Consider the following 14348-nt stretch of genomic DNA (forward strand, 5'->3'; position numbering starts at 1 on the left):
CCCATACACCGCGGCCCGTGGTAAACGGGTATGTGCCACACGTGTCTGGAGGAAAAGGTTTGACGACGTACGCGACAGGATTTTCACGTTATTCATGTCATGACCCGACAGTCATATTCGTCAAATCCTCTTACCCTCCCGTGCCAATTTTGGCCTACACCAAGTTCAGGAGGCGACCATGAGAGCACCCAGACGTAGGCGGCTAGACAGATAGATACGTAGATAAAAATCACAGCATATCCACGGAGTGAATGATGATGAGTGGGCGAAGCTGCGGAGGTTCATCGGTAAACCGTGAATCTTCCGTGAATTCTGCCCAGTACATCATCACCGACGTGAGATCGGGCGCGTTTATACTAAAGGTTCGATGAGTTATGACGACTTGCAGCTCACTTTAATTTTACATGTACGCTGTGAATTTTCATTGTTTAGAAAACCATTGCTTTAGAAAAATCTGGCGTCTTTCGTTAAGCAGCTGGCGTCTTTTCGTTTTGCTTTAGAAACATCTGGCGTTCTTTCGTTTTGCTTTTACAAAACATCTGGCGTCTTTCGTTGGTTTATTTCATCAATCAACGGCGTTTTGAACAAAATTTTTATTGTTTAATCACGCACAGGAGAAATCTCACCAGGCACTACCTTGGAGGTAAACAATGGCTGCTCATGGGAATGAGAGACAGAAGAAGTCGGCTTTTAGCTAACACTTACACTTCTACTTCTACTAACGTTTCCTACTGGAACATGCCAATGGCTGCTAATGGGGAATGAGAGACAGAAGAATTCGGCTTTTAGTTAACGCGCACGCTGCGAATTTTTTATTGTTCAACAACGCACAGGAAAAATCTCCCACCGGCACCACCTTGGAGGTCAAAGCGTAAGACTTGTTACGGACTACGACTACTACTACTACTACTACGACGACGACGACTACGAGGGACGAACTGGGTGCCGCCTTAAGGAGCTTCGCCCCTAAAAACGCTCAAAGTGCCAAAGGTTCGCTAAGAAATGCTTCGCAGTTTAAGATGTTCTGGGGTTTTAGGTGCCAAAACCACGATATGATTGTGTTCACCCCCTGAGGCCCCCAGAGGCCGAATTCAAAAACTTCTCTTTCGTAAGTGCGTTTTCCCACTGGTCAGCCGGCTTCGCTAATGATATGTTCCGCATCGCGATTGGCTGAAATATTCTCCTACGAAAATTTTTATTGTAAGACGTTTTTGTGAACACGGGCCCTGTTCTCCAACGTGCACCGATACCTTAGTAACCAGTGTTATTGCATTTCGTCCACATATGAACGCGGCCGCTGTCCGAACCGAGCCCGCATCCTCGAGCTTAGCAGTGCGACACCTTAGCCACTACTATGACGGTTGGCGCTTACTCAAGCAACACGCCAGCGCCATAATTTCGGATCTTGTATGCCGAGGTCCGCGCGTCTTTTAAGCAGCGATTATCGACATCATACATATGAGATCCGACGTGGAACGAGAAGCTAAGAAAAACTAATGTCACAACGGCATCGTACAATCATTGCAATCACTACAATCCCTATTTTATGCACTACAGCGCCTTCGTAGTGAGGATAAATGCGCTACGAATATTGCGACATAATGGCTTCAAGTGTCCAGGGCCATGCGATTGCAGAGCGCACTTATTTTGATAGGGCATAAAACCTCCACCTTTTCCTTTACCAAATGTAACAAAACCCACCGTGGCGGCTTAGAGCAGTTGCGCTGTCAGGTGACGAGGGTGCAGTTTAGATTACAAGTTACTGCGGCCGTGTTTCGATGGTATGCAATAATGACTGTGTACTTAGATTCAGGTGCTTGGTAAAGAACGTCATCGCCGAAATTAATCCGGAGTCCTGCCAAAAGGCTGTAAATAGTTTCAACATACCCTTGGCACTGGGATGTCGAGCAGCTTCCGGTCACGTTTGTGGAAGGCGAACTGCGGCGAGAACACCAGCCGGTTGGCCATGGAGCGCAGCATCCGTTCAGAGTCCTCAATGGAGCCCAAGAAAACGCGGTGCGTGCCGCGGGCCACCAGGCCCCGCTTGTCCACGCCAATCTCGTTCAAGGGCTCCTCGACGCCGAAAGAATCGTCATACTGCAGCCGCCGGTGAAGCTGCGTAAAGAACAGTCGCCAGCCGTTAACGGTACACGGTCACGGCCGTCATTATACCCTCCAGCGTCGAGCTCTCGCGATTGTGAAAAAGTCTGCCCACTACAAGTAAATTTAATGAGCCGGAGCTTTATACGACGCACAGCGCACCGGCAGATGGTGTTCTGATGTTGATGATGATGAAAACAACTTATTACCATGTCCTACGCAGAATATCCTGTAACTGTGTTGCTCTGCAACACGGTCACAGCTCTGCATGATTACCAGAGCGTTGCAGTGTACCGGAAACATATAGGTACAGTTGTACGGATATCTACCGAAGTATTCGATGATCAGATTTGAAGCAAGTTGTGTTATTGCTGACAGACGCCATGGGCCTGTTCATTGCTTAATGGAGGGCGGTTGGTGTATCAGAATGATACTTGCCTGCCATACCACTGTCCAATAACTGTGCCCTCAAGAGCAACTATTGAGGAGAAAATCGGGAGAGGGGTGAACGCAATCCTTCTTGGGCAAATGTTTCCAAAGGCATCACCGTACCATGAGCTCCGATGGAGACACTCGTTGGGTGAACATTATTTCGGGAATCTCTTTTAAAAATACAGTCTTACTATGTGAAACGTAGTTTTTACGGCTTTATTTCGCATTTTATGTTGCGAGGTTGCTTGAGCACTCACCATTAATTCCAGTTCGCCTTCGTGTAAGCTGCTCCCGCCTTGTGGTCGATCTGGGAACACTGTCAACTGGAGGTCATGAGATTCATTCTGAAATGAATGGGATAAAAAGAAAGCTCTCTAGTAAGTTCTCTTCCTTTTTTTACTTTTAGCCCGCAGAGCATATATTGCTGATAAAGCTCATTTCACACGACGGAACGATTTGCACAGACGCTCGTGATGAGCTCAGTGCCCTGTCGAATCATGTCGCAACAAGAATACCGCCCAGACGTGCAGTGATTCGTTCAAGCTCAGCACGTCACGCTCGTCTGCAGATTGTGTCACCAATTCGGTCCTACGTGTGAACGCAGGAGTGCGATCGTGGTAACGGTTCTGAACGCGAACAATTCGCTTAGCCTCGTGGGATTGGTAAGAATGTCGCTGTCGATGATGAAAATGCAACTCTGACCACTCAGTGACACGCGCCCCTCGCGAGCAGTTTGTTTTGAGAATCGCTACCAAAATCGAACTTAAGATTAGAAGCAAGGAAGTAGTCAGGATTTTATTTCAGGGGCAGTGGGGGGTCTGGCCCCGCTATATGCATGTTCGTGTGTGCGCTCGTATGTGTGCGTGCATGTAACGCAAAGTACTCATTTCGGGCAAGGGGGGGGGGGGGGGGGGGGCGAAATATCAAGAAAGAAGGAATGGTTTCTTCAGGACTTGAGAAAAAAGAAAAAAAAACAAGGAGGCGCTTCCACCACTTCCTGCACAGAAAGTGCACTGTTGCGCAATGCGGCGTAGCCCGCTGCCTAGCGACACTTTAGAGTCGCAGGGGGCGCGTACTCAGAAGCCCAGCTCCTGCGGTCTGTTGCAACCTTTCTTGTCACGAAAGTTGACCATATTTCACAATGATTCTGTTCCTACAATTTCATTCATTCTTTGTCAGCTGTCGCGCATGGGGTCGAGGACACATGCACCGGGACGCCATCTTATGGGATTGCATGTTGGGAGGGAATTGCGCTACAGTTAACTGGGTCTTAACAAAGCTAGAGGACGGACGAACGGAATGGACACGACAAGCGTTGCGCTTGTCGTGTCCATTCCGTTCGTCCGTCCTGTAGCTTTGTTAAGTCCCAGTTAACTGTAGCGCAATTCCCTCCCAACATGCACAACCAACTAGCCCAATTTCTAACTTTGATGGGATCGCACCTTTTACGTGATGTAAGGCATAGTTTGGCCGAAAATATCGCACACTAATTTAAAAACACGTGCAGCGTGTGCACAAAATCCAACACGCGGTCACTGTGCGGGTGGTCGTTGCGATGGAGTTGTATGAACCTTCTTTTTTTTGCGTGATGGAATCAATGATATATAATTGTGTTGCACAGTACAAAGCATAAGCCGTTGTCGTATCGATTGAGCGATCTCAAGGTTTGATTGGTAGCACGTACACGTGCGTGTTATCGCGGGATCCATTTCGCTGCAAGTGATATATAAGCACCTGTGTGTCTCGCCGGATTCTGTAACTTGAATGGAATTTTCCAAAAATGTCAATAAAGAACAATAGCATTCCAGTTCATTCAAATTAATTACATGACGGAGTATAAGTTGCTTGCGCGTCTAGGAGCCCCATGGGTCAGCGCACCCTTGACCCCCTTTTTCTCCCCACCGTAAACACAGACTCTGCTAGCGACTGGTATTGAGCGGTAATCCCCAGCTTCCGACGATGACCGCTGCTGACCGTCAGGTATAGAGCAGCCGGATATACGCACCTTGAGGTAGATCCATGACACCACGGGGTAGTAGTTGTACGTAGTGGGTTCCACGATGGTCTTGGTCCATGGTCGATGAGCGTTCCTCCTGCGAAAGAGCCTCCCATGAGTGCGTATCGTGCGCTGAGGGCACCCCTACAGCCAGTGGATGTAATGGGGAACATGTACGCATGGCCGAAAGACTGCTCGTACTCCAAGAGCGGCATAGCATAGGCGTTCGTAGACGCCCTCCCAACAAACAGTTGGTGCGGTCACATACAGAGGGGCGAGGAGGGCGGATGCGAATGAACTATAAAATGGAACAATAAAAATGTAGGATAAACTTGAGCAGCAGGGAATCAGGAAAATGAACATAATAGCCACACTGTCCCTCAAAATGTCTGCCAGTCTGCTCTTCTTGCTTACTCCTACAACATGAAGTGCATTTTTCACGTTTTTAACATACACTACAACATCTAACAATATAGCCAGGGCATGGATACAAGTAAATTTATCATCCCACGTTAAAGCTATAGCTGACGCTCGCGGCTCGCTTGCTCGCTCGCAAGTAGTCGCTGCTTCTCTTCGATTGCCAGACACTTGCCATAAACCTTCCTATTTCCAATCTAAGCTCATCATTTGAGAAGCTGCTTGTAACGTCGCTGAGAGATGAGAAAACGCTGGTAACAAGTCACAGCTTATCTACCCAACGTTGAAAACAAAGACAGATAGAATGAATAGAGTTCAAAAAACTTTCGTCGTTTTCTAGCAGTGCTGCTAACTAAGCGACAGTACTCGTACTTCAACACCTTTAGGATCAATGCCGAAAACGTTGTATTAGAGCAAGTGAGTGCAGCTTCCCGCCTTGGTAGTAAATACGTAATGCTTTCCTTCATAGGCTGAAAAATACGTAGGTGCTACAAGCACAAAAACCTGCAGATCTAACAACACTGTTTGGTTCCCTGTCAACGCTTGTTTTAATTTGTAGCCGGTGTAAGTCCTTAAATTAATGCTCTCATCAGTACAGTGTCATATGAGAAGAGCATGTGCACGTTTCTCTCCTGTTAATCACATTAAGCTTGATATATTTGCTTAGCGGCGTTACCACTACATGTTTCCGAACGTGTGGTGGTAACGCCGCGTGTTAGCAGCGAGTCTGAAAACAGAAGCTATGAAACGCGTTCAAAAAGAAGTTCGTTCAAAGTATGGTATCACGTGTTGGAAACCATGGCGAGAATGCCTGGGAACGCCTCCGCCACAACCGTATCCTATATGGTTCTCTTTTCTACATCTTTGTCTCTTCCACCCCCCATTCCCCTCCCCTCCCGGAATCACTATATTTATAAAACGTAAGCGCGTAGTTTTGTTCAAAACATCGCATACGGTTCTTTCGCCAAATTTGTCTCCCAGAAGAAAGAGTCATCGCGTCCTCATACTTGCGCAAACCAGCTCGACAATTCAGACAAAACTGTCATTCTTTTTCAAAACGCGAGCTGCATCTGTCGTTTCGCAGCTTAAGTATGCATTCCATTCGCTTCATCGTCTCGCCGTGGTTACAACACTACATGCCGGATGGAAACGTCCACCGGCGAAAAAAACAACTCCAATTAAACAGCGCACTAAGCGGAATTCCATCCTCAATTTGCGCCTTATGGCGCTCGACGCTTTTGAACATGCGTAGGACAAAACACACCGGCATATAAATTTAAAACACTATGAACTATTGTTTGACATAGCACTGCAAAAATAAAAAAAAGGAAGTTCTTGGTAAACGCAGTAAAAGTAATGTGCGCATTTCCTGGACAGCGACCCCATTTCGGGCAAACTCGTATAGACAAAATGCGAATGCAGGAAGAAAGGTCTCACTCACGTTCTCTTTATTGTCTGGCGTCCGTTGGAATCAGTGTAAAATGTGCCATTGTTCCAAATGGAGGTTTGGAAACGCGAGATGATCTCCTTGCCGCGGCTGGGCTCACGGCCCTCGCTAGAAGAGATAAGGAAAGTAAATTTAGTATAAGTGGATAAAAGAAGAAATATGCGTATCAACTGGAATTTACAGGGAAAGAAAACTCTTAATCTGAAATCTTAAATAATCTTAAAGGCAAGATTATTACGCAGTGCGCTTACGATATTCGTGCGCTTAGAAGACGTGACCCCGGGATAATGTAACGATTCCTACTCGAGTGCAATTTTTTATCGCGCTTCGAGTTGTCCGATCACCTGAACCGGATATAAGATATAGAATCAAGCGAGATAAATCCTTACACTATACCGACATTTTCCGCCAATTTTCTTCGCGATCTATATAAAGAAAGGTAAAAGATTGCTAGGTAATTAACTGCAGCGTACAAACGAGGGAAGACTCAGGGTGAAGGCAACGTTTCGACACAGAAACTTGCCTGAAAATATCGCACCAATGTACTGCGTAACTTCTTCAGCATGACTTGATCGAAATGTTTCAAGTTCAGGAAACAGGATCTCGGTCAGTGGCCATGCTGATGCGGTCGCCGAAATAGCGCGACACTGCAAATATTGTCCGAAGGAACCTTTGGATGCCGTGGTAAAGATTGCAGCACGGCTAAAACTATTCCGTATACAGACTCCAATATGGGTAAAACTTACGCAGAGGCTGCAATAGCGGCGTCCCACGATATAGCGCTTATATGGCGCATAAACCTGTATTTCTTTTTCAAAGGGAAGAAAGCGCTTTGCTTTACATAGTGTTACGTGCCGCCACACACCATTTCGCACTGACACCGTAGAAGGCTTTTGGGAAGGCTTGTGGCAGTTGAATGAAACTGTCATACATTGATTGGGTAAATATGGAGCGGCAATATATCGTGGAAGCAAGAATACTGCGATAACACTTCTGACAGAGTTCTTTCGTTGTGTACAACACTAGATGGGCCATGGTAGGAGCTAGTTGGTTGTACATGTCTGACACTTGCTCGAACAGCGCGTCGCAAGTGTCAAATATGTACAACACATTACCTAACTTTCGAACTCGGCCATATGCACGCGTAGGAGAGTCAGGCTGCTTGATCTTGTGCTTAATGTAGTTCGTATAGGCAACGTCGAGTCTCAGCCGGTGAATGCATGTTCGATCTTGCCCGGACTCGGGAAGATTTAAGACACGTCTTGTGTGACTGTTCCCGTTACGACGCAGAACGACAGAATCTGAAGGCAGCACTTCATTTGCAACGCGGCTTGAGCTTGGAGCTGTGGCACCTTCTCGGTCCACGGCAAAGCAGCGTTTGTGCGACGAGCAACAAAAAAGCGCTGCTGTTGTTTCTGAGGACTACTCACTCGCCTTAACGAAACTTTATGAATGACTGTTGCGTATATATGTGTGTTTGTTACTGTACGTATTATTTGTGTGTATATATGATCACTGTGTATATCATAGTCATCACCCGACACCTGGAGTAGCAAGTCAGGCGATAAACCAATAAAAAGTCACAGTTTCGCCGCAAGGGCGAAGCAATGAATGCGATAGCAAGAAAAGCTGCCCGTGATGGACGCGCTGCCACGCTGCATAAACATCTGGCCCCCCCCCCCCCCCCCCCCCCCCCAGCAGCAACTATAATCGCGGACAACTTTCTGTGGCAATGAAGGGAAAGCTACAGAGCCACAATGCACGTATCCTACCGCTAATGAATGTAGTCCCACAATTGCGTCCGTATTTTCTGCGTGAGATATATAAAATACTCCATTTTCTACATATAGCTTTTTAAGATGGAACGCAGCGCACACAAGCGAGATATTTGTATTTCTTTTACTTTATACGTTGTCACTTTGCGTTTTTGCGTGCGTGATGTGGAGATAGGTTTGCGAGACGCTTACCCTACGAGGCGACCGGCAAGGGACGCGACAATCTCCACTGCCGCAGCGAACAAAGACGCTACGGCCGGGTTCGTCGATTCTCCGGCACGGCGCAGAAAAGGCACTCGAGGTAGGAGGTCAACAAACAACACGGGTTTATTAACCCAAGATGCAGCACAGTACGACAGTCACGGGCTTGCAGGCCGTAAAGGGAACTCCGCAAGACCGATCGAGTACGCTTGCCAGCGGTGCTACGACTATCACACAAAGGGCAGCAGTCGAGCACACGAACGAGAAGCCGCCTGCTAGAGCAGCGCGTCAACCTCTCATGCTAGCCTGGGAGCATCTGACGCGGGCAAGCCCGCGCCAGACAGAAGCGAGCTCAAGGGGGAAGGGGGTTGTCACTGGCGGCCAATGAGGAGAGGCGTTGCGCAGTGACGTAAGCTAGCTTGGTGGCGTGAGCATGTCGAGGCATGTCCGGACGCGTGCCCGCGCGCCGGGAGGCTGACGCATGGCTTGCACCAGACAAAGAGGCCTGGCGCTGCCGCCGCGGTCGCCATACCGCCGATTAACGGCGGTTCCCGGCGCTCGAGCCGCGCGGAGCCAACACGCGCGCTAGCTGGGGAAGGAGGCGCCAAACGGAAGGGCGCGCTCGATTCCCACATTCCCCCCTCCTAAAGACCGAGGCCAGCCTGTGAAAGAGGCTGTCCGAGGCCAAGTGGCAAGGTCAGCTCAGCCGCAAGGGGGCTGGCCAACGGGGCAAAGTCCAACAGGGGGGTGTCGTCTTCCCGGAGGTACAAGTCCATAGGTCGGCCATGGCCACGCAAAAGTTCCACCGAAAGTTTCCACCACAAGGGAGAGCCCACTGCCGTAAGAAGGTCCGCAGCCAGGAGGAACGGGGAAGACTGCACAAGGGCGGGCAGCCGGCCCGCTTGAAGTTCGCCGGACTGGAGAGGTTGGCAGCCGGGAACGTACGAGGCGTAGCTGCCATTTGCGTGCGGCAGCCAACCGCCGAAAGTCGCTGGGACGGGGGCCACACAGGAACGGCAGGCAGGAACAGCAGGCAGCCAGGAACGGAAGCCGAAGCGACCACGCTCGGGCCTGGGCCAAAGCTTGAGTGGGCGGACCAGCCGCCGAGGGCGGCTGCCGAAGCTGCCAGGTGGGTAAGGCAGGGTGATGGTGTCTGCAGGCCAGAAGGCAGGAACCAGGCCACAGCTGGGAGGACCAGGGAACGGCAGGCCATCAGGTCTGGAACAGGCTGGTGGCGCAGGGAGACGACGGGGCGATGTAGGAGTGGACAGAAATGCCCCCGGCATAGCCGGCTTGCCAAAAAGGGGTGCCTGCCTGACAGTGCTGCCCAACAAAGGGGGCGCTTGCCAGGTTATGGCTTGGACAACACGTCAGAGGGTATTTTCGGCCAAGAGGGCCTTCTACCACTTCTAGACGTGTGCCGCCGCAACTTAGAGGTTATTCTCCATTCACTGTCATGGTATGGAATAAAGTCCAGCTACCTGTCAGTGGGAGAAAGGTTGCTGAAGTGCGCTTCCGCAGGTTGTACCGATGGCGTGGCTTGGAGCCAGCCTTCTCACGGTTTTCCTGCGGTTGTGTGACCGCTTCCCCCTCTCCCAAATCGCTGCTGCGGGCAGCGAAAGGGTTTGGGGGCGGCTGCATGAGCCCGGGGGACTTGCCCGCACGAGACTTCACGCCTTGCCACACGGGGAGTGAAGAGCGTCACGTTTAATGCCTGGCCGGGTAGCAGAGCGGCACAACTTTTAGAAAGTCTTACGGCCCCTCGCACGTCCGGCCAACCGCGAGTCGTGGAAATAGCCGAGGGTGGCTTTCCTTAGACTGCGGGGTATCACCACCTTGAAAGACTCCTGGGGAGCTTCTTCAGATGGGACATAGCGCAGGAGAACGCCATCAGCATCAAGCAGATACGAGTCCAACGTGCCCGCAGCAATACCAGTCTGCGTCCGGCACTCGGCGCCGACAGCAATACCAGCTGTCCGTTTGCGCCCGGCGGCTTGACCGCCCCGCTCCTCTTGGGAGCTCAGCTCTTTGAGCCCATCAACAATTTGCTGACAAAACGGATCGTCCTGCTGTGCCTTAAGTAGGTCCTCTCTGCTGAAGACGATACCGGCGGACGTAACAGGGTCTACCAGGTATGCGTCCTCACCCGAGGCGGTCGACTCGAAAGCCACTGCGCCGTCGGGGTTCGCGCCTTTCGACCCATTGGAGCCAGGGGCCCCCGAGTCTACTTGGTGCGACTGCTCTTGCGAGTGGCGGACACAAGTGTCAGACGCCAGAACGGGGGCACGCGACAAGGCGTCAGCCACGACGTTCGAACTCCCTTTCCGGTAGCGCACAACAAAGTTGTACCGCTGCAAGGTCAACGCCCAGCGCGCGAGGCGGCCCGAGGGCTCGCGCAAGCGCTTAAGCCAGGTGAGTGCCATGTGGTCCGTCTCCACCCCGAATGGCACACCGTCGACGTAGCAGTCGAACTTCCGGAGAGCAAAGACTATAGCGAGACATTCCCGTTCAGTCACGCTGTAGTTGCGCTCGGCGGCGTTAAGTGACCGGCTCGCAAAGGCGACTGGCCGGAGCACGCCGTCGTGCTCCTGAAGCAGTACCGCTCCGAGACCCAGGTCGCTCGCGTCCGCTTGGACAACGAACTCCCTGTTGAGGTCGGGCAGCTTCAGATCGGCTGTGGCCACTAGAGCTTGAGATAGAGCCTTGAAGGCTCGCTCTTGCTCTGGCCCCCAGCTCCATCGTGCCGACTTTTTCAACAGTGCGGTCAAGGGCGCTTGGAGGTCCGCGCAGTTTGGGATGAACTGTCGGTAGTAGTTCACCATGCCCAAAAAGCGCCTCAGGCCCTGAATGTTCGCCGGCGTCGGGTACTCCACAATGGCACGTACCTTCTCCTCGCACGGCAGAACGCGACCGCTCTCGATGGTAAAGCCCAATAGCGAAATGCGATTCTCAGCTATTTGAGCCTTCTTCGGGTTCAAGGTCAACCCGGCGGCACGCAACCTCTCGAGGACGTCCTCCAAGTGGCGGAGGTGCTCCTCGAACGTTCGAGAGAAGACGACGATGTCGTCGAGGTACGCCATGGCGTGTTGCCATTTAGCGTCCCCGAGAACGCGGTCTATCAGTCTCTGGAACGTAGCTGCAGCTCCAGAACAGCCAAACGGCATGCGGGTAAACTCGTACAAACCTCTGTGGGAGGTGAACGCAGTTTTCTCCGCGTCCGCCGGCTCCATCTGAACCTGCAGGTAACCGCGGCTAGCATCCAAGGTGCTGAAGTAGCAAGCACCGCCTAGCGCAGCCACGATCGAGTCAACGTTAGGCATAGGATAAGCATCCTTCCTCGTGACCTCATTCAGCCGGCGGTAGTCCACACAGAGCCGGTGAGAGCCGTCTCTTTTGGGGACCATTACCACCGGTGAACCCCAGGGACTGTTTGAGCGTTGGACAACTCCGGTCTCAATCAACTCATCCAATGCCTGGTCAATTGCTTTCCTCTTTGCCGCACTGACGGGGCGAGGATTGCATTTCCACGGTTGTGCGTCGCCTGTGTCAATCCGGTGCCTCACCAGAGAGGTGCCACCCGGGCGTTCCGTGAACATGTCACTGAAATGTGTCAACAGCGACGACAGGCGTGTCTTCTCATGTGTCGACAAGCTGTCCGGCAAAGGCGGCAGCGAGCGATCCGAGCTGCTGCTTACCGGGGTGGTCACCGGCGTAGCCGAGACCTCGTCCACCACGGTAGCGCTATGCTCGAGAGAAAGCGGTAGGCACGGACCGTTTTCCGCCGCGCCGGCCAAAGGGCCAGTCTTGGCGTCGGAGTGAGAGACACGGGCCGAAGAGGCCACGCTTTGTCTCCTCTCCTCTCTCGTGGCGCCCGGCGACTTACGGGCAGCCGAGACCACGGGCGGTGTAGCGAATGGCCGTAGGGCGCCGGAAGGGCCGTCCCTGTAGCCTCCACTCGCGACGTCTATCACGATACCCGTGTGCGCGAGAAAGTCGCGACCAAGAATCACGGGCACGGAAAGACCCGGGAGATGCACGAAGCGCTGTCGGCGCGCGCGATTCTCCCAGCGCACAACCAACCGCGCAGCGCCGCACGAGGTGGCGGTACCGCTGGCGAGATGGAAGGCGTGTCGCAAGCTCGAATGCGGACAGAGCGGTCGCGCAAATGAGCCATAACCTCTTCGCCGAACAGCGAGATCGACGCCCCGCTATCCAGCAACGCCGCAACTCTCGACCAGCGATCGTAAGGGCGATGAACGGCGCCGGCGTGGCTGGAAAGTCATGTCCAGCGCGACACGCCATCGGTGCCAGAGGTTGGGTTACACCCCCATGCTCTCGTACTGCTGTAGCCGCCGGCGAGGGGGAGCTCACCGACGGCTCACCCCGTTTCCCGACGGGCGAGCAGGCCCTTGCATCGGGTGGGGCGCGTTGCATGATCGCGCGGTGTGGCCACGCTCATGACAACGGTAGCAGACGACACCTTTTCCCCTATCAGTGAGGGATTTTGGCGACCCTTGAGAGCTAGGAGGCCTCCGTTCGCTAGCCGCAGGGGGGGCTCCGCGATCGGATCTCCCCTCGTGCATTGGGACACGGGGGTTCCGTTCTCGTTCGCCCTGCAGTGCAAAGGGGCACGCCCGGGCGTACGAGTACGGGTCGAGCGCGCGGTCCGAAACGTCCGGCGCGTCTCGTTGCTCTCTCACGGCCGAGGCCACCTCGTGTTTAGGGGGATTACAGGGTGACGAGTCACCACCAGCCCACGCACAACGAGGCTCGAGAGAAGCGGAGGGCGGTGGCGGCGGGCGGTAGGCTCTCGCCGCCAGTATGTCGCCCTGAATACGCTTCGCATCGGAGGCCAGCTCGTTCAGGTTACGATAACGGGCGCTCCGAAGGTAAGCGGCGAAGGTTGGATGAGCCTGGCGAATGGCTCGCTCTACCTTCTCAGCGTCTGATGCCGTAGGGTCGGCAAGGAGGTAGAGCTCCTGCAAAGCCCGGACGTACTCGAGAAGAGATTCGTCGGGATGCTGCGTTCGAAGCTCTATCGCGACGCATGCGGCGCTCGTAGTCAGGAGGAAGGAATTCGCTACGGAAGAGCGCCCGAAACTCCTCCATCGAACAAGCTTGGTGGCCGACAAGTCGGTACCACCGCGCCGCTTGGGCTGTCAGCGCTACAGGCAATACACTACCGAGCATAACGCTGTCGCTCAGCCCCATCGCCCGCTGATAGCGGTGCAGCGCCTCGAGGTACTCTGTGGCACTCATGCGGTCCGAATAACCGCTGTACTCAGGCAGAGGTATACTCGGTACGCCTGGCTGAGGGGACTCGAGGCCTCCCTTTACAGCACACGGCTGCGAGCGCGCCGCTTCCAACAGGGCGTTTAGGAGCTGCGCCGCAGTTGTGTGCAGCGGCGATTGCTCCGACGCAGGCGCGGCCGTACAGGGTCGCGCGCCTGTTCTCCGGCATGCACGTCAGACCTAAAAGGGCCAGTAAACGGCATGGAGGAGGGTAGGGTATCCGCTCCGACTGGTGCATGAGGCCTCACGCGACTGGCAAACGGGTCGACAGCGGAGCACGGTGGCCCACGTCCGTCGAAAACGTCGCCTACGCGAGTCTCCGGCCAGCGAGCGTCGGTGAACGCGGCGACGTTGTCGGTTGAGCGAGCAGGCTCGCGAACGACATCGTCAACCCTTCACGCTCGCGACCACGGCGGGTCAGTAAGCGCGTTCCCGCCAACACCTGAGTGCCCCCGGTAGGAAGAATCGGGTGCGGCGATTTGAGCTGTCAACCGTGCTGCTGGCGGGGAAAGGCCAGCGAGCGGAGACTGCACCGGGGACGGGCCCGTAAGTGGCGCCCAACGTGGGGCCGGCAAGGGACGCGACGTTCTCCACTGCCGCAGCGAACAAAGACGCTACGGCCGGGTTCGTCGATTCTCCGGCACGGCGCAGAAAAGGCACTCGAGGCAGGAGGTCAACAAACAACACG

The 14348-nt window shown here is 53.3% G+C and overlaps 1 protein-coding gene across 1 annotated transcript in view; it reads right to left on the reverse strand.

Annotated features, from left to right (window-relative positions):
- LOC119400311 (lysosomal alpha-mannosidase) overlaps positions 1–14348 on the reverse strand; it is a 462470-nt gene that overhangs the window by 16622 nt on the left and 431500 nt on the right. The window contains exons 20-23 of the mRNA XM_037667342.2: positions 6387–6500; positions 4538–4625; positions 2790–2876; positions 1888–2115 (exon numbers count right to left, since the gene is read on the reverse strand). Of these exons, the coding sequence (XP_037523270.2) occupies positions 1888–2115; positions 2790–2876; positions 4538–4625; positions 6387–6500 (517 nt within the window). The remainder of the gene's footprint in view (positions 1–1887; positions 2116–2789; positions 2877–4537; positions 4626–6386; positions 6501–14348) is intronic.

The sequence above is a fragment of the Rhipicephalus sanguineus genome, chromosome 1, assembly GCF_013339695.2.
Source record: "Rhipicephalus sanguineus isolate Rsan-2018 chromosome 1, BIME_Rsan_1.4, whole genome shotgun sequence".
NCBI lineage: Eukaryota > Metazoa > Arthropoda > Arachnida > Ixodida > Ixodidae > Rhipicephalus > Rhipicephalus sanguineus.